This window comes from Bos indicus x Bos taurus, chromosome 25, assembly GCF_003369695.1.
Source record: "Bos indicus x Bos taurus breed Angus x Brahman F1 hybrid chromosome 25, Bos_hybrid_MaternalHap_v2.0, whole genome shotgun sequence".
Classification (NCBI taxonomy): Eukaryota; Metazoa; Chordata; class Mammalia; order Artiodactyla; family Bovidae; genus Bos; species Bos indicus x Bos taurus.
The window spans coordinates 25397876-25425123 of record NC_040100.1 but is presented as its reverse complement, the minus strand read 5'-3'; the positions used below and the strand labels follow the sequence as shown (position 1 = coordinate 25425123).

The 27248-nt window shown below is 42.2% G+C and overlaps 1 protein-coding gene and 1 pseudogene across 5 annotated transcripts; one reads left to right on the top strand and one right to left on the bottom strand.

The window, feature by feature from the left end:
- Positions 1–1468: 1468 nt before the first annotated feature.
- Positions 1469–27248, bottom strand: GDE1 (glycerophosphodiester phosphodiesterase 1). Of its 5 annotated transcripts, XM_027527229.1 has the most exons (7): positions 26827–27239; positions 26516–26602; positions 11158–11333; positions 9287–9392; positions 6081–6173; positions 3303–3514; positions 1469–2097 (listed from the first exon to the last, which is right to left on the bottom strand). In XM_027527229.1, exons 1-7 carry the CDS (start codon positions 27085–27087, stop codon positions 1950–1952), a joined length of 1083 nt encoding a protein of 360 aa, XP_027383030.1. In that variant the 5' UTR covers positions 27088–27239; the 3' UTR covers positions 1469–1949. The 5 variants fall into 5 exon arrangements, with proteins under 5 accessions (XP_027383030.1, XP_027383031.1, XP_027383032.1 ...); XM_027527230.1 differs by lacking the exon at positions 26516–26602 and having other exon boundaries at positions 26827–27248; XM_027527231.1 differs by lacking the exon at positions 6081–6173.
- On the top strand, positions 16732–18681 carry LOC113883481 (annotated as a pseudogene).

The following is a 27248-nucleotide window of genomic DNA, read 5'->3' as shown; positions in this document are numbered from 1 at the left end:
AAATCCTTTTGTTAACCCCTTTACTAAGCTTTCCAAACTTAACACCTTTCTTCATCAGAATTCTCCATTCTTCAAGGCCCATGAACACCTTAAGTGGGCCTGAAGTGCAATACGGATTCGAGCCAAAGTCAAGACAGGAATCTTTGACTCTCAAAGGGTCTTCACACCACAGAAGCGATGCTGTGAACCCTGTACTGCCCCAAGATAATTCCTTCCCTGTCAGTTGCTGTGTGGTCTCTGCAGGTAGGCCAAAGGGGAAATTCAGCCCACAGATGTCTTCTTTGGCCCCCTTCTCGTCACTCCAGTCATAACTTGGCATGTGGATCATGCAGCTTAGATATGTTCCAGTCATTGGATCTTTGTTATTTTAAAATTCAAGAAAAATCATTTGTAAACATCCCAAGTGTGATTTACTGCCCTCCTGCCAACACCAACTATAGCAATCATCAGTCTGCTTCTCACCATCTAGCTGTGTGGGCTGATGGCCTTGCTGCTGCATGCGTGAGGCTGGGGACCCATTAGGATTCAGGAGGCAAGTCATGACGAAGCTGTGGGCCTGTGATCAAGGCTGATGGAGCTGAAAGGGGGGTGGAGTGAGGGACGGAGGTAGAGAGAGAACTTTGCAATTTTCACTCAACTTCATTTTAAATATTGCTACTTAAGTTCACAATGTGACGCCTGGGAGCTCTATGTTATAAAGGTAGACAAAGTGACTGGTTCTCTGAACTGACTGACCTGGATTTGAATAGCAGTTACACCAAGGAATGTGAGATCTGGGTAAGTGCCTCAGTTTTTTAACTTCGTAGTGCCTCAATTTCCTTATCAGTAAAAAGAGGTTAATCTCTCTTAAGATTTTTGTGAAGGCTAATTAAAATAATGCACATTAAACCACTAAAATTACTCACAAATAATAAGCAAGGAATTTTATCATGAGATCAGGCTCTACGTCACCAGCTGTCATTTCTGGGACCCTTCCCTTCCACAGATTTTACTTTTCTCATCTGTAAAATGAGGCTAAGCCTAGATGTTCCTGAAGTTTCTTCAAGTTCTGTCTGAACAGCTGTTGTAGAGTAGCTTGAAAGGGTACAACTCTGCCCCCTAGTGGTTTGAAGCTCTTATTTCTAGATACCATCAACAATCCCTCAGACTGGTGTCAAGACTTCCCTACCATTTTCATTTTCTTCCCTATCATTTGGCTTCCCTTGTCTCAGGCAGTAAAGAATCTACCTGCAATGCAGGAGACCTGGGTTTGATTCCTGGGTTTGGAAGATTCCCTAGAGAAGGAAATGGCAACCCACTCCAGGATTCTTGCCGGGAGCATCCCACGGACAGAGGAGCCATAGGGTTCCAAGAGTCTGAGAAGACTCAGCAACTGAACAACAATGTCTCATCAGCAGCCCTGGTCACTGGACTGACAATAGCAGCTCCCCTAAATTTTCCAGGTCAGGATATGATGCTTGGTCCACGGTTTTCCCTTAGTGCTCCTTTTAATGATTTTATTAGTATGGTCACAAGTTTGATGTCTACAGTACATTGATAATGTAGCTAGATACAAACATCTTAAATAAGCAAATTACATAAGTGTGTCAAGTTTTAAAATGTCTACTCCGAGTGATCATGCATTTCCCATGCATTTGCATCTGCACCCCCAAATTGCACAATACAATCTGTGCTTATCTTCACTGGGTCTTGAAGTGTGCCTCCTCTAAGTCAGGGCAGGAGTGTTGTGCCTTTTGCAGACCCAGACTTTGAAGAGCATCACTTTTGAACTCAGGCATTCCATGGAGCACGGTGGCTACACTGGGTTTTGCTTTGGTTCAGGTGAAAACCCAGTTACGACTATTGCTTATGGGAGCCACCCGATCCCTCAAGGGCTTGGGCTTGTTGATATCCCTGTGTGAGGCCCACAGACAGTTTCTGTAACTGTGTTTCCTCCCTGCGGGGGAAGTCTAGAATTCAGGTGTGCAGTCTTCCAACATGCTGTCAGTGATATAGCTGGAACCAAGATGAGATTCGTAGTAACTTTTTTCATCAAAAGTATTAACAGTCCAAGCAACAACCTGAATGCCTTTAGCTGACCACTTCTTCACATAGTCCCTGGAGAAAGAGGAAAAATCAACCATTAGAATAATGCCAACTGTCTCAGAAATCTCTAATGGTCTCTAAGTATGATGTTCACGGAGGACTAACAGCACCCAGGAGCCTCTTAACCGGCCTCTGCAGCCAGACTGTTCCAAGCCCAGCATGAGCGCCTCCCCAACACTGCCGCAGCTTTAAACACTTCAGCCACCTCCTAAAAACAATTCCTTGCGGCCACGCGCCCCTACTAGAGGCTGTAAGCAGTGGCCTAGCCCCACCTGTTTCTTTGGCCTCATCTTACGCCACATTCCCTCTTTCTTTTCTGTGTGTGAACTGATTTTTCATACAATTCCTTGCAAACAACAGGCTCTTTCCTGTCACAACACTTTGGCATGTGTTTTCCTCTGACTTGGATCTCGACCCCTACCCTCCTCAATTCCCTTCAGATCTTAGCTTAGTTGTTTAGCTGTTACTTCCGTAGGGATGTTTTCCCTGACTCCTTTCCTAGGAGAAATTGAACAGTATACATGTACTCGTTTCTCCTATATAGCATTTATCTTAGCCGTAATTTAATATTTATTGGGTCGCTTTTTGATTAGCATCTCTCTTTTCCTCTTGACTATAAACTCCATGAGGGCAGGCCATGGCTTCCTTTTTTTCACCACAGCCATCATCAGCTTCTTAATACAGGACCTTGTAATACCATAGGCATACACCAAATATCTACTGAACTGAATGCATGCATGCCTGAAATAATATAAAACTTAAAAACTATAACCACCTGAAATACACAGCCATAAAATTGCCAAAACAGATTCAGAGAATGCTGACAGTTTAGGGAATGGCAAGTTTCTCAGAAGCAATGAAGTGGAGCCTGTAGGAAAGCTAGGAGATGAGGCAGGCGCCCACAAGACGTCTTCCCTGGATCCTGTGTTGGTTTTTAAAGGCAGCCAATCACAAGGAAATACAATTTCTCTGTTTCTGTTGTCAGAGTTTGACACTACTTCTTTAAAATGCGCTAAAAAACAAGAATAATTGATCAGTATCTTTTGGAGACAGTGAAATAGGCCTGAACTCTTTCCACCTAAGCAGCTATTAGCATTCCAAATTAATAAAGGCATGGCTTGCTCTGTGGGTGGGAACCAATGCAGGTGTCCACTGTTAATCCTCCAAGAAGAACATTCAGGAAATGTGTCAGGAGAAGATAAAATCTTCCAACTTACGGGGATATAAAGTCCTTTTGTGCGAGGAAAGCTGAAACTCCACACAGGTACCACAAGATATTATGCATACTCCAATCGAGCAAAATGTCCAAGGCCACAAACATGGACTGTTTCCAGAAAGATTCAAAGCGTGGTTTCCCATCTCCTGTGTGGCTAAGGCTCCAGGGTCTATGAATTAAAGCCGTTACTACATTCTGATCTGTTTGTCTCATCTGAAAAGAAATTTGGGGAAAGAAAGCCATCATCACATCTTAACTCTAATACCTCTCATTTACTCTTTAGATTTAGCCAATGTACTCATTCTGAACGAGGAGGTCACGGGTGGTATGCTGCCCCCATGTCTACTAAATACTCTATCATACATCCTTTGAGAAAATAATGTGTGAGATGTAAAGACGTAAATATACAATATAGACAAGAACACTTCCTCCACAATCCTAAAAGAACTGCAATCCTATCTTTCAAATGAGAACATTACAATTTCAGGGTCAAATTTTAACAATGTCACAAAGAGTAACTTTTAATTGGATATGGATTTAAATTATGGCTAGAGATAATCAGAATGCAATTAGGATGAAACCATGACCATGTCAAGATAGGCTGGTTAGTTTTTGATACTTTTTAGAGAAAATGGCTAAAAAAAGGTGTGGGGTTGGGGAAACTGGCTGAGAGAAGAGAAAAGAGAGCAGTGGGGAAAGGGATGAAGACAAAGCAATGGGATGCAGTAGAATTCTTTAGTCTGTGCTCTATGCTGCTCTGGAAAACGTATCACACATTTTAAAGGTCTGCGGTTAAGGAAGTTTGGGAAACGCCGATTCAAATGTCTGAAAGCCCCATTACACTATTCATCTCAATGACACTATATCTCAGTAGGCGCCACCCTTACTGTAAAATTTTAAATATATGCTATGTTGGCCATTGTTGAGGAACCAACTCTTTGTTTTGGAAACTGGTGAACAAAGGGCAAAATTAAGCATTTATTTGCTACCGAGTAGCTAAATCATAGATGAGAGTGCCTTTCTACAGAAGAATTCTACCTAGCTAATGTGCTTAGTTGCTCAGCCGTGTCTGACTCTTTACGACCCTGTGGACTGTATGTAGCCTGCCAGGCTCCTCTGTCCATGGGGATTCTCCAGGCAAGAATACTGAAGTGGGCTGCCATGCCCTCCTCCAGGGGATCTTCACAATCCAGGGATTGAACCCAGGTCTTCCACATTGCAGGCGCCACCAGGGAAGCCCATGAATACTGGAGTGGGTAGTCTATCCACTCTCCAGGGTATCTTCCCGACACAGGAATCGAACGGGGGTCTCCTGCATTGCAGGCAGATTCTTTACCAGCTGAGCTAACAGGGAAGCCCCTAATCTAGCTATACATGAAGAATATATGACAGACTTAAAATACTGATATTTTACAACTGCTAGTAAATTGCCAGAACTGGCCACTGGCATCAACAGCAGCTGCTGACAACACAAGTCAGTAAGACATTATGTACCTCCTGATGGAAAAAGACCCTCACTTAAGAAATTACCTTGCCAAGAATAATTAAACCTAATCTGATTTATAGCCATCACTACCAACTTAAAGGAAATATACAGAGGAGACAATGTGTTCAATTGTATCATGGCATAATTAGCAAAATTCAGACTTTGGTAAATAAACTCTACAAAAGAGTCTGGTTTCTGCAATAAATATATCATGGGGGCGGGGGGGGATAAAATTTACAGGTTTTAAGATTTAAATTCTAACATGAAGTTCTTATTTGGGTCCTGATTCAAATTAATAATTTGTAAAAAAACAAAACCAAATAAAAAACTATGATATTTGTGAGACAAATTAAAATTTATACATTGGATATCTGATGATCTTAAGTACTTCCTGTTAATGGTTTTAGATGGGATAATGATATTGTGATTATGTTTTTTAAAGATGTTTAATACAATTTTTATGGATGAAATGTCTGGAATCTGCTTCCAAATAACATTGGGGATAAATGGGATTATGGATGAAACAAGGATTATTATTAAAGGAGGGCTCGCTCTACCATCTACATATTTCAAATTAAGGCATCTTTTAAATTGTCTAAGTAATTGACTTATTTTTTAAAAAGGTTTATTCTGCTGTTACTTAGTAAGATGCAGAGATATATAATTCTTTCTGTTCTGAGACTGCTTATCAAAGTAATCTGAATGAGTTATAAACATAAAGTGAAAGTGAAGTCACTCAGTTGTGTCTGACTCTTTGCGACCTCATGGACTGTAGCCCACCAGGCTCCTCCATCCATGGGATTCTCCAGGCAAGAGTACTGGAGTGGGCTGCCATTCCCTTCTCCAGGGGATCTTCCCGACCCAAGGATCGAACCCAGGTCTCCCACATTGCAGGTAGACACTTTAACCTCTGAGCCACCAGGGAAGCCCTTATAAACATAAACACACACACACACACAGAAGTCGCTCAGTCGCGACCGACTCTTTGCGACCCCATGGATTGTAGCCCACCAGGCTCCTCGGTCCATGGGATTTTCCAGGCATGAATACTGGAGTGGGTTGCCATTTCCTTCTCCATATAAACATAAAAGGAGGAGCTAAAAAGGAATCAAGGTACCTTAAAATGGGGTCCAAGTACCCTCCCCTTCCCAAATTTTTGTTACTTTAAAAGAGGGGTTTCTTTAATTGATTCAGTTCACTTTAATAGGCATCTATCTTATACTTATTTAGTCCACTGCTATTATCACCACCAACTAACAAAATATTACATACAACAAAAACCCAGAATTTTACCTTATAGATAACTTCTGGCAAGAAAGAGCAGACGATACTATTATTGTATAGTTTAGGAAATTCCATGTATACTTTTTTTAGAGCATCAGTAGCCTGTAAAACAGAGAGATTCATGTATTTAAAATCTATTACAATGTAGTCCCAGCCAGTAGCTACTGTATTATTAAGTACAACTCTATTAACTACATCAGAAGTTTACTAATATATGGGGATGTTCAAAGGAGTATTGGTAGGTTGCATTATCCACTAGGATGCATTTTAAACTCATACCAGCAGATAAGTAAGCAGCTGGGGTACTGCTGCTTTACTATTTTGTTGAGAGGCTCACCTCCTTCTGTCATACTTTGGAAAACTATGGCAGACTACAGGCCAGTGGAGGCTGCAAGCAAAATTTTAAAAGTCTTTTCCTTATATCCCAGTTTAGCCACTAGGAAAGGTCCTTTTATTCCTACAACTCTATCACGCTCTGCCTTTCCTGGCTGAAGCAGGAGTCAACCAATCTGGGAACTAGAAAGGATAGATTTTCTCAGTCCACAGAGAGAGGAAACGTCTGAGAGGAAATGTCACCCATCACCAGCATGGAGGGAGAAGCAATGGGACAGGGAGAAACTGGGGAGAGCTGGAAGTCTCCCAACTCTTCCCAGGATGAGCAGAAGTTTCTTTTTGTAGCAGTCCAGCTACTAAATGACAAGAAATGACACAAGTAAAATACTGGCATTGTGTAACTTTTATTGAATTAAGAGATCTGGCCATGGAACAACAGTAGCAGCTAACAACAGAGGTGTCCAGATGTTAAGTGGACTGTAATGTTGTTACATCGTAATTGTTGAAATACCCCTAAGTTTTGGGAAATCACATTTAACCTATAACCAAATATAAGCAATGAAATGCAATAAAAAAATAAGAAAGAAATTATTCATGTCATGCTTCCCCTCACTAATACCACAAAGTGCTAGAGAGTTGAGGTCATTTTCAACCAACACGCACTGTGTGTGATGTTTCATCTAGATTCTTTATCTAATTCTCATAATGACCTTACATGGTCATTTCTTATGTTGTTCCCTCTTTGCCCACCAGGAAACTGAACCCGATCAAGGTTAACATTACACTGTAGGAAGCGACAGTTTAGTCATATCTCCATTGCCCGTGATCTCGCTCCTGCACTGCATCTCCAACTGGCTGCTGACACCTGTTGCTTTATATTCCCGTCTTGGTGAATCAGATCACTATGTTCTATCCAAAGCTGCCCAAACCATCTATGAACACCCAGCCAAAAAGCTCAAATGGCAATACCTGGATTAAAAGACAAAATTTCTTCTCCTCCCTCATCTTAGTCTAAGAAAATAAGCAAGAAGGTCAGTACACTGTGGGTGAAACGTAGGGCCTATCAGGGTTTCCAAACGTGGGCCATATCATCAATAAAACCTAAGGTGCCCATTAAAAATAATACATGTTCCTTGAGCCCACAACCTGAGCCATTTTTAGGATTTAATCTCTGAGTGGGATGGCTTAGGAATTTGTATTTTCAATATGTATTCCTGGTGATTCGGATGCAGACTGACTGAAAAACCTAGATATAGAGAACCATCAGTTTACCAAAATAATAAATTAGCCAGAGCACCCTTCTCCTCTTTCTTCAAAAATGGGACTTTATTGTACTTAAGTTAGAAGTTCACATTTCAGGTTTTAACAATTATTTTCAATTTTAAACAAAAATTGTTTTCAACATTTTTTATTTTTAATAAAAGTTGGTATCATTAGAACTCTCCAGGATTTTACAGGCAAGGATAATGGAGCAGGTTGCCATTTCCTTCTCCAGGGGATCTTCCTGACCCAGTGATCAAACCTGTGTCTCCTGCTTTGGCAGGTGGATTCTTTACCACTGAGCCACCTGGGAAGCCCCTAGTTGGTCGTAACTGATCATAATCATCACTGGGGGAAAATACCCCAGAATAAATGCAGAAAAATGTATTTGTCCTTGAAAAGTTAAGAGAACAAACATAATATGAACCATATTTTCCCACTGATTTCCACTGCAATAATGTGTTTTTATGTATAAAAGTATATGTTCTAAAAGTTATGCAAATCTCATTTGAAATGTAATATCATATTTAAAAAAATTATAGTAAATAAGTACAACTATTCAAGTCACAGAATAAAAAACTGTATGTAAGGGGGACTTCCCTGGTGGTCCAGAGGTTAAGACCGCCTGTCAATGCAGGGGACATAGTCCACCATCTTCCCTGGCCCAAGAAGATCCCACAGGCTACTGAGCAACTAAGCCTGTGCACCTAGAACCTGTGCTCTGCAGCGAGAGAAGCCACTGCAATGAGAAGTTCGAGTACCGCAATGAAGAGTAGCCCCTGCTCGCTGCAACTAGAGAAAGCCTGTACGCAGTAACGAAGATCGAGTACAGCCAATTAAAAAAAAAAAAAACTATACATAAGGGACAGAAATCATACAAAAGGGGCAAATCTTTGTAGAAGATAAATATCCTCTTAGCTATCAGAAGCTTTAAATACAGGAGCTTTCTTTAAATTCAGTCCACAGCTCTCTATCTAAGACTCTTATTAGCCAGATCCAACTGGTCTCGTGTTCAACTTCTGAAATTCTTTTTATGAGGTTACGGCTAAGTTGCTTCAGTCGTGTCTGACTCTGTGCGACCCCGTAGACGGCAGCCCACCAGGCTCCCCCGTCCCTGGGATTCTCCAGGCAAGAACACTGGAGTGGGTTGCCATTTCCTTCTCCAATACATGAAAGTGAAAAGTGCAAGTGAAGTCGCTCAGTCGTGTCCGACCCTTAGCGACCCCATGGACCGCAGCCTACCAGGCTCCTCCATCCATGGTATTTTCCAGGCAAGAGTACTGGAGTGGGGTGCCATTGCCTTCTTGCCTCTTTACTATTTATTTAATATCTTTGGTGAATGTTTTATCCAAGTAAGAGAAACCTGACTCTTCCAATTCATGCTAGTTGTTGAGTATGAGGAATTAAACAGTTCCATCAAAGTTTAAAAAGTTAAAAGATTCCATACTTTACTGCTTCCTTGAAGATGTGGATTTTTGCTTTGTAAACTTCCATTACGCAAATAGAATTTGTAAAAATAATTTAAGAAGAAAATATAAATAAGAAAATATACAATTAATTTTCAAACAGACTAGCAAATAAAGAGGTATTTTCAAAAGAGAAGCCTATGGAATAAACTGTACCTTATATGCATGGCCCTTGACATCAAAGAAGATTGTGAGGTTATGGTTTAGGCACTCTGCAACGGCTTCTCTTAGGGTAGGGATCTTTTCATTAGGGAAATCATTCCTACAAGAGAGGGTAAAGGAACAGTACAATGTAGGAAAAAAGAAAAGATAAAAATTAAATGAAACAGACATCTGACAAATGTCTCCCAACCAAAGGAAGAGTGTTTTCACCAACTTCCTTTCTCTAACCACCCCAAAGTCCAAGGACAATTTACGATATCTTAAACCAAATTAAAGATATGCTAGGCCAAAGATCAGCAACAATAAAAATCATTCACTTTTCAGGCATTCACTGGATTTGTAATTAGTAACTTTAAAGGTCAGAGTATATGCCATCTTTGGAGAACTCAGACTTAATTTTAAGATTGTGACTTCCCCAATAGAGTCTTAGGCAGGAGAAATTCCTAGCAATACATATACATCTGTTAACTGTATTGTTGTACATTTAAGTGCAACTTTAAAAAATAATTTTCTAATACATAATTCTTAAAAGAAAAGGAAATTAAGTGCCTGACACACAAGAAACCAGCTTTTCTCACATAATGAAATTTCAGTCTACATGATTTAACATATGCTAATTCAACCACATTATTCCAGCGTTAAGATCTTGGTTTTAAAAAAGATAAAGATAACTTATCTAAGCATTTTTGCTTTAAGTGTTGACTTTGAACTTTACATCTTAATAGCTGCTGCTGCTGCTGCTGCTGCTAAGTTGCTTCAGTCATGTCCGACTCTGTGCCACCCCAGAGACGGCAGCCCACCAGGCTCCCCCGTCCCTGGGATTTTCCAGGCAAGAACACTAGAGTGGGTTGCCATTTCCTTCTCCAATGCATGAAAGGGAGAAGTGAAAGTGAAGTTGCTCAGTTGTGTCCGACTCTTAGCGACCCCACGGACTGCAGCCCACCAGGCTCCTCTGTCCATGGGATTTTCCAGGCAAGAGTACTGGAGTGGGTGCCACTGCCTTCTCCACATCTTAATAGCTACATCACTGTAATATGGAAACCAGCCTTTCCCTCCCCTTTGGCAGAGCCATCAAGTAACTGTACTAGTAGACAGCAATTTCAGCAGCCCTGACTCAGAACTTTCAAATGTTATCTCCTTTCTAAAGTATGGCTTCCTTTGGCTGACTTTTCCTTTCAGTTCCAAGGAAAACAAAGTCCAAGCCGTCTTGTGGGGAGGACTATAACTTAATCACTGGGTCAAATAAATTGACCAGAGAACTGATATAACATGAATTACAGTAAGAACACATTTTTCAGTATTACAAAGACAAGAGGAGAGGGATTTAAATAGTCACATTACAAAGTATATTATCCAGTATACCAATTCCAAGGTTTTTATATAGCTGTTAATGGTGGGATGGGCATGGGTTCTGTGGTCATCTACGTTTGAGAAACACTAAATTAAAGGTAAGAATTGACTGACAGGGATACACTGACAGATGTATCCCTAAGGGAAACATCTAAAGTATTTGATCTTATTTGATCATAGAACCCTTTTCTTCTGGAACATCTTACAGAACTAGCTCTGATATACATACATACACACACACATATATAAATTTATGACAGTACAAAGTAATTGCCATGTTAGAGTATTGTCTTGAGAACAATTCTGAATCAAATCTGGCCTCAGTGGGAAAAGATGAATAACATCTTATTTCTGTTGTTCCTGGCACGTGCTTGTTACTTGGGAAACCTGTATATAGTAGAAAACAAAACATAACAAAACAACGCTTCCTGGAGCAGAATCAGAAGGTGCCGGTGTCTTTATGTGATCTCCAACACAAGCTGAAAGATATGTTTAGGCGACAGTACACCACTTACCTTAATCTGTGATTTGCTGCAGGATTAAGCTTCCTAATTTGTTCAAATGTCAAATCACACAATCGACCGGTGCCGTCAGTCGTCCTATCTACTGTGCTATCGTGCATTAAGACAGGAATCCCGTCAGCAGTAAACTCAAGGTCCAGTTCCACGCCTGCTGCTCCGTTCTTAGCTGCCTTAACAAAAACACCGATGATTTTACTGTCAAGTGGCCACAGGCGTCATTCTGCAATCTAAGCACTCAAGATGACCGTCAGGGCTGGCTGTCCCTTCCTAGACCAAATAGCAACCCAACCTGTTTTTTTCATGGATGTTAACCTTACTTCAATACAAGTAAGGTTAGGTGGTGCTAGTGGTAAAGAACCCGGCTGTCAAGGCAGGAGACTTAAAGACCAGTCTGGGTCAGGAAGATCCCCTGTAGGAGGGTATGGCAACCCACTCCGGTATTCTACCCGAAGGCTCTCAAGGACAGAGGAGCCTGGCGGGCTACAGTCCATGGGTCACACAGAGTCGGACACGACTTAATGACTTAGTACGGCACAGCAAACGTTAAAAATGACAATGTAAGTAATCCATAAAAACTTTGACTTCCCCACTTTTCTCATTCTCAGACTGGCAAATGGGGAGAGTTTTGGAATTTGTTTTCTCTGCTTGCTTTAACTATATGGGCCATTAATGGCTTACAATTACAAATATTTAGTCAAATTTCACTGTTTACCCACACTCTCTGGTATAGACTCTCTGATGATTCCTCTGTTTGTTGATTAGTTGGCTACTGCTTTTTTCTTGGTCCATCCTCTAGAGCAGAAACACCTAGCCTGCTTCTAGGAGACACTACATTTATTAATGTGAGCAGCACTAGCTGTTGGCCAACAAGTTGGTGAGCCCAATAAGGCACAGAAGGATTTATCTAAAAATAGAACATGAACATAAAGTTTGAGGGGCCACGCTCCTCTGAAACGCACTGTCCAACATTTGCTTCCTTGGCTTCTTTGAGACAATGAAGATATGAAATGTTCAGTATGATGAAGACCTTAAAGTTAAAATAAATTTTTGTAACTATGCAAAAACATGAAATAACTTTTTTTAATTAGGCAAAAAAGACTTAATGGATATTAACATTTTGCCATATTTGCTTCAACCTCTTCTGCCCTAAAACAATAATATGTATTATTTTTCGTCACTATTCTAACTGCTTTAAATGTAGTAACTCATTTGCTCATCACGACCCTCTAGGAGGTACTATTAACAGGTTATTTAACTTATACACAGAGTACATCATGCGCAGTGCTGGACTGGATGAAGCACAAACAGGAATCAAGACCGCCGGGGGAAGCATCAGTAACCTCAGATATGCAGATGACACCCTTATGGCGTTAACTGAAGAGGAACTAAAGAACCTCTTGATGAAAGTGAAAGAGGAGAGTGAAAAAGCTGGCTTAAAACTCAACATTCAAGAAACTAAGATCATGGCATCCGGTCCCATCACTTCATGGCAAAGATGGGGAAACAATGGAAACAGTGACAGACTTTACTTTCTTGGGCTTCAAAATCACTGCAGATGGTGACTGCAGCCATGAAATTAAAAGATGCTTGCTCCTTGGAAGAAAAGCTATGACAAACCTAGACAGCATATTAAAAAGCAGAGACATTACTATGCTGACAAAGGTCCGTATAGTCAAAGCTATGGTTTTTCCAGTAGTCATGTATGGATATGAGAGTTGGACCATAAAGAAAGCTAAGTGCTGAAGAAGTGATGCTTTTGAACTGTGGTGTTGGAGAAGACTCTTGAGAGTCCCTCGGACTGCAAGGAGATCCAACCAGTCAATCCTAAAGGAAATCAACCCTGAATATTCACTGGAAGGATTGATGCTGAAGCTGAAACTTCAATACCTTAGCCACCTGATGCAAAGAACTGACTAACTGGAAAAGACCCTGATGCTGGGAAAGACTGAACGCAGGAGTAGAAGGGGACGACAGAGGATGAGATGGTTGGAGACCATCACTTGGTGGACATGAGTTTGTGCAAGCTCTGGGAATTGCTAATGGACAAGGAAGCCTGGCGTGCTGCAATCCGTGGGGTCGCTAAGAGTCAGACACGACTGAGCAACTGAACTGATTAATAGGCTCATTTTCAGATGAGGAAAACTGACAGATATTAAGAAACTTGCTCTGGGTTACACAAACAAGGATGTAATAGAGGCTGCACTTTCTTTCTTTTGAAAAAATATTTATTTACTTATTTGACTCCACCAGGTCTTAGGTGTGGCACATGGAATCTTCATCTTCACTGTGGCAATGTTAACTCTTAGCTGTGAGGCATGTGGGATCTAGTTTCCTGACCAAGGATTGAACCTGAGCCCCTTGAATTGGGAGCATGAAATCTTAACCACTGGACTACCAGCAAAGTCCCGAGGCTACACTCTTAACCACATGACCTTACTATCACACTACAGATACAACTAGGCAACCCACTCAAGTACTCTCGCCTGGAAAATCCCATGGACAGAGGAGCCTGGTAGCTACAGTCCATGGGGTCACAAAGAGTCGGACACGACTGAGCGACTTCACTTTCACAGCTAAATTTCTACCCTCTTTTTCTCAAAAGGTAACTGCCAAGTGGATGTGCATTATTTTCATATCAATCCCTTATAGGTCTTTATATATTTACTACACACTTAAGTATAAATAAAAATATATGGCGCTGCAGTAGTGCATAGTAGACGTTCAATAAATATTAGCTATGGTTATGATGTTCTTTTTAATGACTATAGTTGTAATACAGTCAAATTTATTATGTCCTTTATAGGTGGAGATTTGTCTATTTTACTTAAATCCTTTCTTAACCTCACTTATAAAGATAAATAACTGTTATTTTTTTTTAGGCTTCAAAGGTTGATTTTCACATATATTACTAAGTTTTCCCACTCTAAAAATTCCAATCCCAACACTAACTGGCTATGTCATCTAATTACTTACATTACTCTGGCCTGTTTCATCATTTTCATGATGATGCTTTTCTAAGGATCTTAAGAGTTGTTCTGAGAATTTAGAAATAATGCATGTAAATAACCAAGCTTGGTGCCTGGCTCAGAGACAGCACTCAATAAAAGCTATTATGACTAGAAAAACACTTATGCCTCAGCGAAAAAGTCATTATTTAAGATGTAATGCTTCAGTTCAGTTCAGTTCAGTTGCTCAGTCGTGTCTGACTCTGCGACCCCAAGAATCACAGCACACCAGGCCTCCCTGTCCATCACCAACTCCCGGAGTTCACTCAAACTCACGCCAATTAAGTCAGTGATGCCATCCAGACATCTCATCCTCTGTCATCCCCTTTTCCTCCTGCCCCCAATCCCTCCCAGCATCAGAGTCTTTTCCAATGAGTCAGCTCTTCGCATCAGGTGGCCAAAGTATTGGAGTTTCGCTTTAGCATCATTCCTTCCAAAGAAATCCCAGGGCTGATTTCCTTTAGAATGGACTGGTTGGATCTCCTTGCAGTCCAAGGGACTCTCAAGAGTCTTCTCCAACACCACAGTTCAAAATTCTTCTGCGCTCAGCTTTCTTCACAGTCCAACTCTCACATCCACACATGACCACTGGAAAAACCATAGCCTTGACTAGACGGACCTTTGTTAGCAAAGTAATGTCTCTGCTTTTCAATATGCTATCTAGGTTGGTCATAACTTTCCTTCCAAGGAGTAAGCGTCTTTTAATTTCATGGCTGCAGTCACCATCTGCAGTGATTTTGGAGCCCTCAAAAATAAAGTCTGACACTGTTTCCACTGTTTCCCCACCAAGTGTACACTAATTAAAGGTACATCTTTTTATAAAAGTGTACCTTTTCTAAGTTAAAGATATTTATTATGCACTGGTAAATCAACACTGGTTACATATTTTATAACATAAAACAAGAACACATTTCCAGTATTCACAGTGCATCTCTCTCACTGTAACACAAATGTTAACCTCATTCTTTGAGGCTAGTAATTAGGTTCAATTATACTTTTATTCATTACAGGCATTTTTATTTGGCTACCACACAAAAAATAACAATGGTGAGAGACTAGTACAGTGTAGTATAGTAACTGATAAATAACCATATAATACAAATTCTTGTATTTTAGCAATAACAATTAATAATAGAATAGTATAGCACAGTATAGTAACAGAAATCAGATCAATGATTGCCTTAGGGCAGAGGCAGGAGTAGAGGTTGACTCCAAAGAGAACACATATGGACATTCTAGGGTGATGGAAATGAACCGAAGTGGTGCCTGCCCAGCTATATGTTTATCAGAAGTCACAGAAGTGTATACTGAAATACACCTTTAATTGTATATAAATTATACTTCGACCAAACTGACTTTAAAGTATCTGCTTTAATAAAGTCATTGTATCCATTTATTGACCATGCCGTGCAGCTTGTGGGATCTTAGTTCCCCAACGTCCTGTGTTGGAAGCCTGAAGTCTTAACCACTGGACTGCCAAGGAAGTTCCAGTCATCAATATTCATATGGCTTTTGAGATACTATTCACATACCATAAAATTAATCCATTTAAAGTATACAATTCAATTTTTTAAAGCATATTTGCAATTGTGCCACCATCACCACAATGAATTTCCAAACTTCCTCATCACCCCTGCTAAAAAATAAACCATACCCATTAGCAGTCAGTCCCTACTTCCCTCTCCAACCCTCCCAGTCCCTGGCAACTACTAATCTACTTCTCTCTCTGTGGCTTTGCCTACTCTAGACATTTTCTAAATATAGAATTCTAAAATATGCAATATTCTGTGACTAGGTTCTTATACTTAGCATACTGTTTTCAAGGTTCATTAATGTTATAAGTGTATGAGGACTTCATTTCTTTTCCCTGTGAAACAATATTCCATTGTGTGGATACAGCACATTTTATTCACCCTTTCATCAGCTGATGGACATTTCTGTTGTTTCCATTTTTTTGCTATTATGAATAATGCTGTGAACATTTTTTGTGTGTGTGAACATTCTTGTATGATGCACATTTTTACACGGTGCATGTTTTCAACTCTTTTGAATATATACCTAGGAGTGGGACCGCTGCTTCATATGGTAATTCTATACTTAACTTTCTGAGGAACTGCCAGACTAGTTTCCCATCATCAGTGTATGAAGGTTCCAACTTCTCCATAATCTTGTCAATACTTCTAGTCTTTTTGCTTATACCTGTCCTAGTGGGTATGACAGGGAAAGGTACACCCAACTAAATGCAGAGTTCCAGAGAATAGCAAGGAGACACAAGAAGGCATTCTTCCATGAACGATGCAAAGAAAGACAGTAAAACAACAGAAGGGGAAACACCAGAGATTTCTTCAAGAAAACTGGAAAAATCCAAGGAGTATTTCATCCAAAGATGGGCACAATAAAGGACAGAAACAGTCAAGACCTAACAGAAGCAGATGAGACCAAGAAGAAATGGAAAGAATACAAAGAACTGTACAAAAAAGATCGTAATGACCCAGATAACCACGATGGTGTGGTCACTCACCCAGAGCCACACATCCTGGAGCATGAAGTCAAGCGGGCCTGAGGAAGCACTGCTGCCAATAAAGCTAGTGGAGGTGATGGGATTCCAGCAGAGCTATTTAAAATCCTAAAAGATGGGAGTGGCAGCTGTGAGGCACTGGAGCGACTTTAAGATGTCACAGCACCCCCAGTACCGGAGCTCCAAGTTCTGCCACATCTTTGGCAAACCAGCCAACAAGAACTGCTACGACTCTGTGCCCATCACCCACAGCGTCCCAGACAATCATTTCTGTGCTGTGAACCCCAATTTCATTGCAGTCGTGACTGAGTGTACTGGTGGGGGTGCCTTCCTCGTCATCCCCTTGCACCGGACAGGAAAGTTGGACCCTGACTACCTGAAGGTCTGCGGGCACAGAGGGAATGTCTTAGATGTCAGATGGAACCCTTTCAATGATTTTGAGATCACCTCCTGTTCTGAAGATGCCACGACTAAAATCTGGGGCATCTCCAAATGGCTGCTGACCAAGAACCTCACAGCCTTCAGGAAGGAGCTGGTGGGCCACGCCTGCAGAGAGGGCCTGGTGGAGTGGCACCCCATGGCTGCCAACATCCTCTTCAGCTCTGGCTACGACTACAAGATGATGGTCTGGAACCTGGATTCAAAGAAGTCTGTAATCATGAGCCCCATGAAGACAATTAACTGTCACCAAGACGTGATCCTCTCCATGTCCTTCAACACTAATGGCAGCCTGCTGGCCACTGCCTATAAAGACAGCAAGATTCGGGTTCAGGACTCCCGAGCAGGGGCCATCCTCCAGGAAGCCAACTATAAAGGGCACCGGGCCAACAAAGTGCTGTTTCTGGGGAACCTGAAGAAGCTGCTGTCCACAGGCACATCCCGAGGGAGTAACCGGCAGATGGCCCGATGGGACCAGGACGACCTCTCTGTGCCTGTCACAGAAGAGGACCTCGACGGCTCCTCGGCCGCGCTGTTTCCCTTCTATGACGCGGACACCAACATGCTCTAGGTGGTGGGTAAGGGAGAGAGAAACATCCGCTACTATGAGATCAGTGCCAACAAACCTCACCTGAACTACCCAATGGAATACCACTCCATAACCCACAGAAGGGGGTCGGGTGCCAAAGAGAGGTCTCGACGTGTCCTCCTGTGAGATCTTCCGTTTCTACAAGCTGATCACAACCAAAAGCCTCATCGAGCCCGGATCCATGATTGTATGCAGGCAGTCAGAATCCTACCAAAAGGACATCTACCCGCCTACGGCCAGTGCCCAGCCCTCTCTGACAGCCCAGGAGTGGCTCAGCGGGATGAATAGAACCCGTTCTGATGTCCTTTAGGCCTGGTGCAGAGCTGATGAGCCCACAGCCTCTGCCCTCAGAGAGACCCCTCTCTGTCCCCATGGCCCCCACCTCGCCTCTTCAACCAGACAGAAAGGCTGGTTGCAGAGGATGGCCGGAGGCCCTTCTCCCTGCTAGAGGAGAAGGTGCCAAGGTGGGCGGCAGAACACACACTGGAGAAGAAAACCTGGCTCACAGATGGCTTTGACATCTTCGAATGCCCCCCACCAGAGACAGAGAACGGGCTGCTGCAGATATTCTATTGGCTTTAAGATGAGATCCAAAGGCTCTGGAAGCTGCTGACACAGGACAAGGTCCAGGCCAAACAGCTGGAACTGGAGATCAGAAACTTGTGGGTGAGTTCACAGAGGCTCTGAGCAGAGTCCTCTGCCCTCCTCACCCTCAGGGACACCAATTGGTTCCATGGGGAGGTCCAGAACCAAACCACAGGTCCTCTGAGAACACCTACTGTTTCTATATTTTTTTACTAGAAATGAAACTCTTGGTCACTGAAAGATTCCAGTGGGACCTGCTGCTGATTTTCCATTTGCCTTCTTGAAACAATGGTGTCTGAACTGACTCTTTTTAGATGATACCTGGTAGCTCAGATGGTAAAGCGTCTGCTTACAATGTGGAAGACCCGGGTTCAATCCCTGGGTTTGGAAGATCTGCTGGAGAAGGAAATGGCAACCCACTCCAGTACTCTTGCCTGGAAAATCCCATGGACAGAGGACTGTGGTAGGCTACAGTCCATGGGGTCACAAAGAATCGGACACGACTGAGCAACGTCACTCACTCACTCACTGCCTTCGGTTTACTTGTTTTGAACGGTCCACGATAACTTCTGAAGGGGAAGACAATACTGTAGAAAGTTAGAGCTGGAAGGACCTAGGAGGTGAAGCCGCCTCTGGTTTTCAAGTTGTGGTTCACAGCAAGGCGGGGTGGGGAAGGTTAAGCCAGGAGGGCTGTTTTGTAATATTGGCTTCTATGAATACATAATTCTGCTACTACAAATTAGAAGTTTGCAAAGCAAATAAATAAATAAATAATCCTAAAAGATGATGCTATTAAAGTGCTGCACTCAATATGTTAGCAAATTTGGAAAACCCAGTAGTGGCCACAGGACAGGAAAAGGTCAGTTTTCAATCCAATTCCAAAGAAAGGCAAAGCCGAAGAATGTTCAAATTACCCTACAATTGCACTCATTTCACATGCTAGCAAGATTATGCTTAAGATCTTTCAAGCTAGGCTTCAGCAGTATGTGGACAGAGAACTTCCAGATATACACTCCGGATTTAGAAAACGCAGAGGAACCAGAAGTCAAGTTGCTGACATCCGCTGGGTCACTGAAAAAGCAAGGGAGTTCCAAAAAAACATCTACTCTCGCTTCACTGACTACACTCAAGCCTTTGACTGTGTGGATCACAGCAAACTGGAAAATTCTTGAAGAGACGGGAATACCAGACCACCTTACCTGCCCCCTGAGAATTCTGTATGCAGGTCAGGAAGCAACAGTTAGAACTGGACATGGAACAACAAACTGGTTCCAAATAGGGAAAGGAGTACATCAAGGCTGTATATTGTACAGCCTTATTATTTAACTTATTTAAATAATATATAACTTATTTAACTTATTTATAAATAAGTTATTATTTATAAATAAGTTTAAATAACATATAACTTATTTAACTTATATGCAGAGTATATAAGTTAAATCATGAGAAATGCTGGGCTGGAAGAAGCACAAGCTGGAATCAAGATTGCTGGGAGAAATATCAATAACCTTGGATATGCAGAAGACACCACTCTAATGGCAGAAAGCGAAGAGGAACTAAAGAGCCTCTTGATGAAAGTGAAAGGGGAGAGTGAAAAGTCTGGCTTAAAACTCAGTATTAAAAAAACTAAGATCATGGCATCAGGTCCCATCACTTCATGACAAATAGAAGGGGAAAAAGTGGAAGCAGCGACAAATTTCCTCTTCTTGAGCTCTAAAATCACTGCGGATGGTGACTGTAGACAGGAAGTTAGAAGACGATTGCTTCTTGGCAAGAAAGCTATGACAGACCCAGACAGTGTGTTAATAAAAAGCAAAGGCATCACTTTGCCAACAAAGGTCCGTATAGTCAAGGCTATGGTCTTTCCAGGAGTCACGTATGGATGCGAGAGCTGGGTCATAAAGAAGGCAGAGCACCGAAGATGCTTTCGAACTGTGGTGCTGGAGAAGACACTTGAGAGTCCCTTGGACAGCAAGGAGATCAAACCAGTTGATCTTAAAGGAAATCAACCCTGAATACTCACTGGAAGGAGATACTGAAGCTGAAACTCCAGTATTTTGGTCATCTGACACGAACAGCTGACTCACTGAAAAAGACCCTGATGCTGGCAAAGACTGATGGCAGAAGGAAGAGAGGGCAACAGGGGATGAGATGGTTGGATGGCATCACCGATTCAATGGCCATCTCCAGATGGTGAGGGACAGAGAAGCCTGGTATGCTGCAGTCCATGGGGCCACAAAGAGTTGGACATGACTTGGCGACTGAACGACAACAAAGGGTGTGTGAAGTAGTATTTCACTGTGGTTTTGATTTGCATTTTTCTGATGGCTGACTCTGTTGATTATCTTTTTTGATGGGCTACTTGTACACCACAATTCTTCCAACAAATGTCAATATTTATCGAGTGCCTACTACGTATCAGGCACTGTTCTAGGTAGTGAGATTGGTGAGCAATGAAAAAAAGGAACATGGATCTTACATTTTAGTGGGGAGAAAGAGATTATCAACATGTTACATGTCCTATGGTAGTGATAAAAGTTTGAAGAAGAAAATGGAGGGTAATGTGAGAGTTAAGGCAGGCAGGAGTCACTAGACAAGACAATCAGGGAAGGCCTGTTTAATATGGTATCTGAGAACAAGACAGAAAGCCCAGAGATAAACCCACACACCTATAGGCATCTTATCTTTGACAAAGGAGGCGAGAACATACAATGGGGCAAAGACAGTCTCTTCAATAAGTGGTACTGGGAAAACTAGACAGCTACATGCAAAAGAATGAAACTAGATAAATCAAAATGGATTAAAGACCTAAATGTATGATCAGAGACTATAAAACTCACAGGCAAAACATTCTATGACATAAATAACAGCAGGATCTTCTATGATCCACCTTCTATAGTAATGGAAATAAAAACAGAAATAAACAGGTGGGACCTAGTGAAACTTAAAAGCTTTTACACAGCAAAGGAAACTATAAACAAGGTGAAAAGACAATCCTCAGAATGAGAAAAAATAACAGCAAATGAAACAACTGACAAAGGATTAATTTCCAAAACAGACAAGCAGCTCATGCAACTCAATACCAGAAAAACAACCCAATCAAAAACGGGCAAAGGCCCTAAACAGACATTTCTCCAGAGAAGACGAACTGCTGGCAATTAAACACAAGAAAAGATGCTGAACATCACTCACTATTAGAGAAATGCAAATCAAAACTACAATGAGACATCACCTTCCATGTTCAGAATGGCCATCATCAAAAAAATCTACAAACAATAAATGCTGGAGAGGGTGTGGAGATAAGGGAACTCTCTTGCACTATTGGTGGGAAATGTAAACTGATTACAGCCAAAATGGAAGACAGCATGGAGATTCCTTAAAAAACTAGGAATAAAACTACTATATGACCCAATTATCCCACTACTGGGCCTATTCCCTGAGAAAACCATAACTGAAAAAAATACATGTACCCCAAACTTCACTGCAGTACTATTTACTAGGAGTACTAGGACACAGAAGCAACCTAGATGTCCACTGACAGATGAACGGATAAAGAAGCTGTGGTAGATATATACAATGGACTACTGCTAAGCCAGAAAAGAAATGATGTGTGTCAGTGCTAATGAGGTGGATGAACCTAGAGCCTGTTATACAAAATGAAGCTGTTACAGAAACTGTGGTGGCGGAAAGAGACAAGTGGCACTTGGAGATGAAGAAGAGGGTTTATTCAGCACCAGTGCGGGCTCAGCAGTCACCTCTAAACTCCCCCCACCCCCGCCTGCTCCCCTGTTCCCCCCAACCCTGGGCTCCACCCCAGGCAGAAGCAATGGGCAAGCAAGATTACAGAAGTAGAGGTGGTGAGTGGTGAGCAAAAGCTGTTTAAGCAAGATAACAGGCAGAAGGCAGAAAGTTGTTATTCTCGATGGGGGTTGGTATTCCAGTTGAGGGTTCCCACCTCAAACCAAGTCAGAAAGAGAAAAGCAAATATCATATATTAATATATATATATATGTGGAAACTAGAAAAATGGTACAGATGAACCTATTTGCAGGGCAGCAATGGAGATGCAGACACAGAGAAGAGACTTATGGACACTCTGGGTAGTTGGGGAAAGGAAGAGGGTGGGATGAATGGAGAGAGTAGCATGGAAATATATACACTCCCATATGTAAAATCGATAGCCAATGGGAATTTGCTGTATGACTCTGGAACTCCAACCAGGGCTCTGTGACAACCTAGAGGGGTGGGATGGGATGGGAGGTGGGAGGGATGTTCAAGAGGGAGGGGACATGTGTATACCTATGGTTGATTCATGTTGATGTATGGCAGAAACTCACACAATATTGTAAAGCAATTATCCTTCAATTAAAAATAGATAAATTAAAAAAAAAAGAATATGACATCTGAGCTGAGACTTTAGTGATAAAAGTCAACAATACAAAGATCCAGGAAAAGTTTTCTAAGTAAAAGAAATAGCGAGTATGATACAAACGCCACAAGGTAGAAAGGAGCCACAAAGTACCGACTGCCTACAGGGATCTGTTCCTCTTCTTCTTCCCTGCTATTACCAATCCCTCCTCGGGTGTGTGTGCGCGCGTGTGGGAGACAGAAAGACTGACAGAGAGTGACTGACTTCTGGAAAGACTTATGCAAGAGGGAGTGCAGTCTTTTCTTGAGGTCAGATGGTGATCCATAAGAATATGAGGCCTGGGGTTACAATGGTCACCTGGCAACTATCAATACAATGAGGGCTATCAATATAGTACAAATATGCTACAGGTGGCAGAGCAGACAGAGCTAGAAACTGAGTCCTCCACAATCACAAACTGCACAGCTGAATAAACCATCCTAGAAGTTCTCTCTCCCAGACGTACCTCTTATGGAATAAAGTCCGCTTATTGTTTGAAATATTTGAAGTTAGACTTTCTATTGCATGAAGCTAAAAGCATCATTAATAAACACCCAAGGTAGTTTAACCAGAAAGGTCCGAAATAGAAAGTTGTTTTGATTTTACCTAAGTGCAATAGAAAGACAACTGGAGGGTTTCCAAAACTGGCAGGATTTAACTTGAATTATACTTTTAAAGCTTCACTCTGGTCCCTCTGTGGAGACTCAACTGCAGGTTTAATTTCATGCTTCAGTCACTGGTTGTAATTGTGAATCTTTCTGGAATGCATTTATTTCACCTCTCTCAAGTTTCTCCTTCTCTAGCTATTCTATAACCTACCAGAAATTCTACCACTGTCAAAATGTCTTCCCTGAATTTTTACATATTGGAATGTTTAATATAAATTATGAGCTGCAAACAAGCACAGGGAGGAAGAACAGGACAAAAAACAACCCTGAAGGGAATAAACCACATACTTCTTTTGAAGTCAAGAGGGATGTCTTCTGCAGTCTGTAGTAGCTGTCTTCAGCAGCTAAATTCTATCGCGGCTAAACTGTTCACTGACAATGACCTCAAGCTAAGTGACATCTCATTTCCTCTTAAACCAGGAATCAGCTTGGAACAATGTTATTTAATTATAATTACATAAAGACATGTTCAACCTAAACACATAACGTATGAATGGAATTTAGCTGTAATTCCCTTGCAACACAACAGGATATGACACCCTATCCATGTATGTGTATTTTGCATACACATATTTCCACATTTAATATGGTTTATATTTAGTTGACATGTTCCTGGCCAAACCATGACATCCATTGGTAAATACTTATGAATACCTTCTGTGCTCAACTAACACTGAGTTATACTTTAAGGCATGGACATGAACTTGGGCAAACTCCGGGAGATGGTGAGGGACAGGGAAGCCTAGTGTGCTGTAGTCCATGGGGTTGTGAAGAGTCAGCTATGACTTGGTGACTGAACAACAACATACTTTAAGGCAATTTACATAAAGGTAAGTTGAAATGAAAGCCTGTAACAATTAATTTTTTTTCTATAGTAATTATTCCTTTTCATGACAATTTTATCTGTGTAGTTATGTTACTTCATCCAACCTTTCAGTTTGTTTAGAATGAGAAATACATCCTTCACCATCTTTAGACTTATTTTTGAAATTTATTTCAATTGGAGAATAATTACTTTACAATATTGTGATGGTTTTTGCCATACATTAGCATGAACTGGCCACAGGTACACATGTGTCCCCTCCCTGCTGAACGCCCATCCCACCTCACTCCCCACCTCATCCTTACAGGTTGTTAGAGCTCTGGCTTTGGGTTCCCTGCATCATACATCAACCTCCCACTGGCCTTCTATTTCACATATGGCAATGTATATGTTTCAATGCTATTTTCTCAAATCATCCACCTTCTCCTTCTCCTTCTCCCACTGTGTCCCAAAATCTGTTCTTTCTTTCTTTATTTTTAATTATTTTTGCTTGTTTTTTTTTTATTGTTTTAGTTTGTTATGTTTTTATACTTATTTTTAAGCAGAATGCTGAAAGAGCTGCTCTGTCTCCCTTCTGTCACAAAGAACTAAAGGCAAAGAAGCATAAAAGACACAACTTGGTTTATAAACAGATGCCCTTCACCAAATTAAAACTGCCTTCTGACCCTCTTCCTTCTTCAGACTTAAAACTTTTTACCTTTACTCTGTCTTTAGATTCTTGGCCCAAAGAGCTAACATTTGGGGAATCTTATCTTGGGCCGAGCACTTTATGTCGACTACTTTACTGAATCACAACTGATTAGGCGGATATTAACATCATTCCCACTTGACAAATGAGGAAACTAAGGTCAGAGCTAGGATCAGAGTTAGGCAAGGTATGCTATGCTTGCTACATCCTACCCGTGACTCTGACTGGGACACAGAGCACTTAAGCAACTCGCTCACCACACAAAACTGTCTGTCCCCTAGCTGGACAAAGAAAGGTCAGTCCAAATTCAACATCCTGGAACATGGATATTCTAATCTACAACAAAGAGCACTGGGGCTTGGAATCAGAAGGTGATACCACGCAGGGCCCTGTGGAGCTCGTGGGCACAAAGACTTATCTGAGTCCCCCCACTTCTTGTAATCCAGGAAACAGCTTTCAGTCTGCCTCCGTGACCTTCCCTGAGTTCCAAAGGGCAGATTCAAGCAGTTGTTAATCAGGGAAGGGAGTGGATGTGAGACCAGGGGGAAACAGTCAAGAGAAGTCTTGGGGCAAGGTCCTGTTTCCCTATCAACAGATAAATACAGCAGTATCTTTGAGCTATTTACAGGTACTGAAACCCCCTCCAGGTGGGAGCATTTATGATTAATGACAGTATGCTGCCCAGAAGCATGTAGACCCCAGACCAGTTGGACCTGAAGGTTGAAGATGTTGACTCCCACTTACCTCACCACCAACCCATCAGAAGAATGTCCACGAGCTGATCATGCCCTCTTTGAACAATTACTATAAAACTTCTCACTATCTTCCCAAAGTGGGGACACATGGTTTTGAGGGCATTAGCCCACTATGGCTCCCTTTCTCTTTCTACTTCACCCAAAACTCTGCCTCTGAGATTTCACTTGGCACCGGTGTATAGAGAAGCTGAGCTAACAGAATCAAAGGCTGAATTCGAGAAAGAGCTGTGTGTGTTTGAGCCAGTTTTCCTGACTCAATGTTAAAATGTTTCAGAGAAATGAGAGGATCAGATATATTTTCACAGATGCAATAGTGCCTAGACAACTGCAAAGCTCTCTTACTAAGCAAGCTATCATTATGATGAAGTCTGGAGACTGCCAAGAGAAAAGGAGAGGCAGAAATCATCAGGTGTCCTGCTGCCAGGGTTGTCTGACCATGGGGATCCTGATAAGGAGACGACCTGGATACTTTGGAGGACAAATAAAGACAGCCCCTGTGAAAGTGATCCACTTAGAATATATAAGCTAACCACTGACCAAGACTCTCCTTAACCAGGCCAGATTTCCTGCTTCATTCACACACCAGCCTCTGTTTAGCCCCTTGAAGTTAGGCCATATACTATTCTGTTCCCTAAGGATCCCAACATCATTCCCACCTCAGTACCTTTGCACTTGCTGTTTCCATTTCCTGGAGCACTTTTCCCCCAGATTCATGGGTGGCTCTTCATAATTACAGTTTCAGTTCAAAGGTCACTTTCCAACAGGATTTCTGTCTACAGTAGCCTGACTTCTCCATCTAGTCATTCCTTATTGCGCTAGCCTACTTCTTCATTGCACTCATTGCTCTCTTAAAAGTACCTCATTTATGTACTTACTTGTTTAAGGCCTGTCTCCCCTACTCCAACGCCAAGCTCTGTGAAAGCAGGGACCCCTTCTGTCTTGTTCATGACCATCCTCAGTACCTGGCATATAGCAAATACACAGGTATTTGCAGTGTTCCATAAATACTTGGAAGTCCGGAGATTTTCCGGCATTCAGAAGGATTGATGGCCACTTGAACGTATTCTTTGTGGACGAATGGGGAATGCTAAGACCATCATGAAGAGGCTGGGGAACCTTCGGAAAGGCAGGCAAAAAGTCCAAGCTCCCAGGAGGGGCGCAGGGGAGGGAGGCGTGGGGGACTCACCTGCCGAATGGCCGCCAGCGTGTTCTCGGGAGCGTCGTGGCTGCCTCCCCGGTGGGCGATAGCGGAAACGCGGTCCCGGGGCTTGAGCACCTGCATAGCCCTGCGGGAGGGCACTGGCTCAAAGCTGAAGAGGCGCAACAGGAGGTAGAGGCTGCCAGTGAAGAGGCAGGCATTGAAGGGACTGCGCGTTAGCAGCAGCAGCACCAGCAGCAGGAAGGAGAAGGGGCCCATGAGGCCCCCCTGTTCCTCCCACAGCCACATGCCGGCGCCCGCACCGGCACAGATGGGAGGCCCGGACCCGCCGGGCTCCCAGGACAGGAGAACGAGAAACTAAGACGAGAGCCCAAAGCGCCGGCTGCAGCCAGCACCCTTTGAGTGGACCAGCGCCGCACAATGGCGGCGGCCGCTACTTCCGGAGAAGG

Coding starts and splice junctions, on each gene's coding strand:
- GDE1 (XM_027527229.1), bottom strand. CDS start 27,087: ATGTGGCTGTGGGAGGAACAGGGGGGCCTCATGGGCCCCTTCTCCTTC. Junction 11,334..26,515: donor GGGAGACAGGCCTTAAACAA/GTAAGTACATAA, acceptor GTTTTTGTTAAG/GCAGCTAAGAACGGAGCAGC. Junction 6,174..9,286: donor TCAAGGGCCATGCATATAAG/GTACAGTTTATT, acceptor TCTGTTTTACAG/GCTACTGATGCTCTAAAAAA.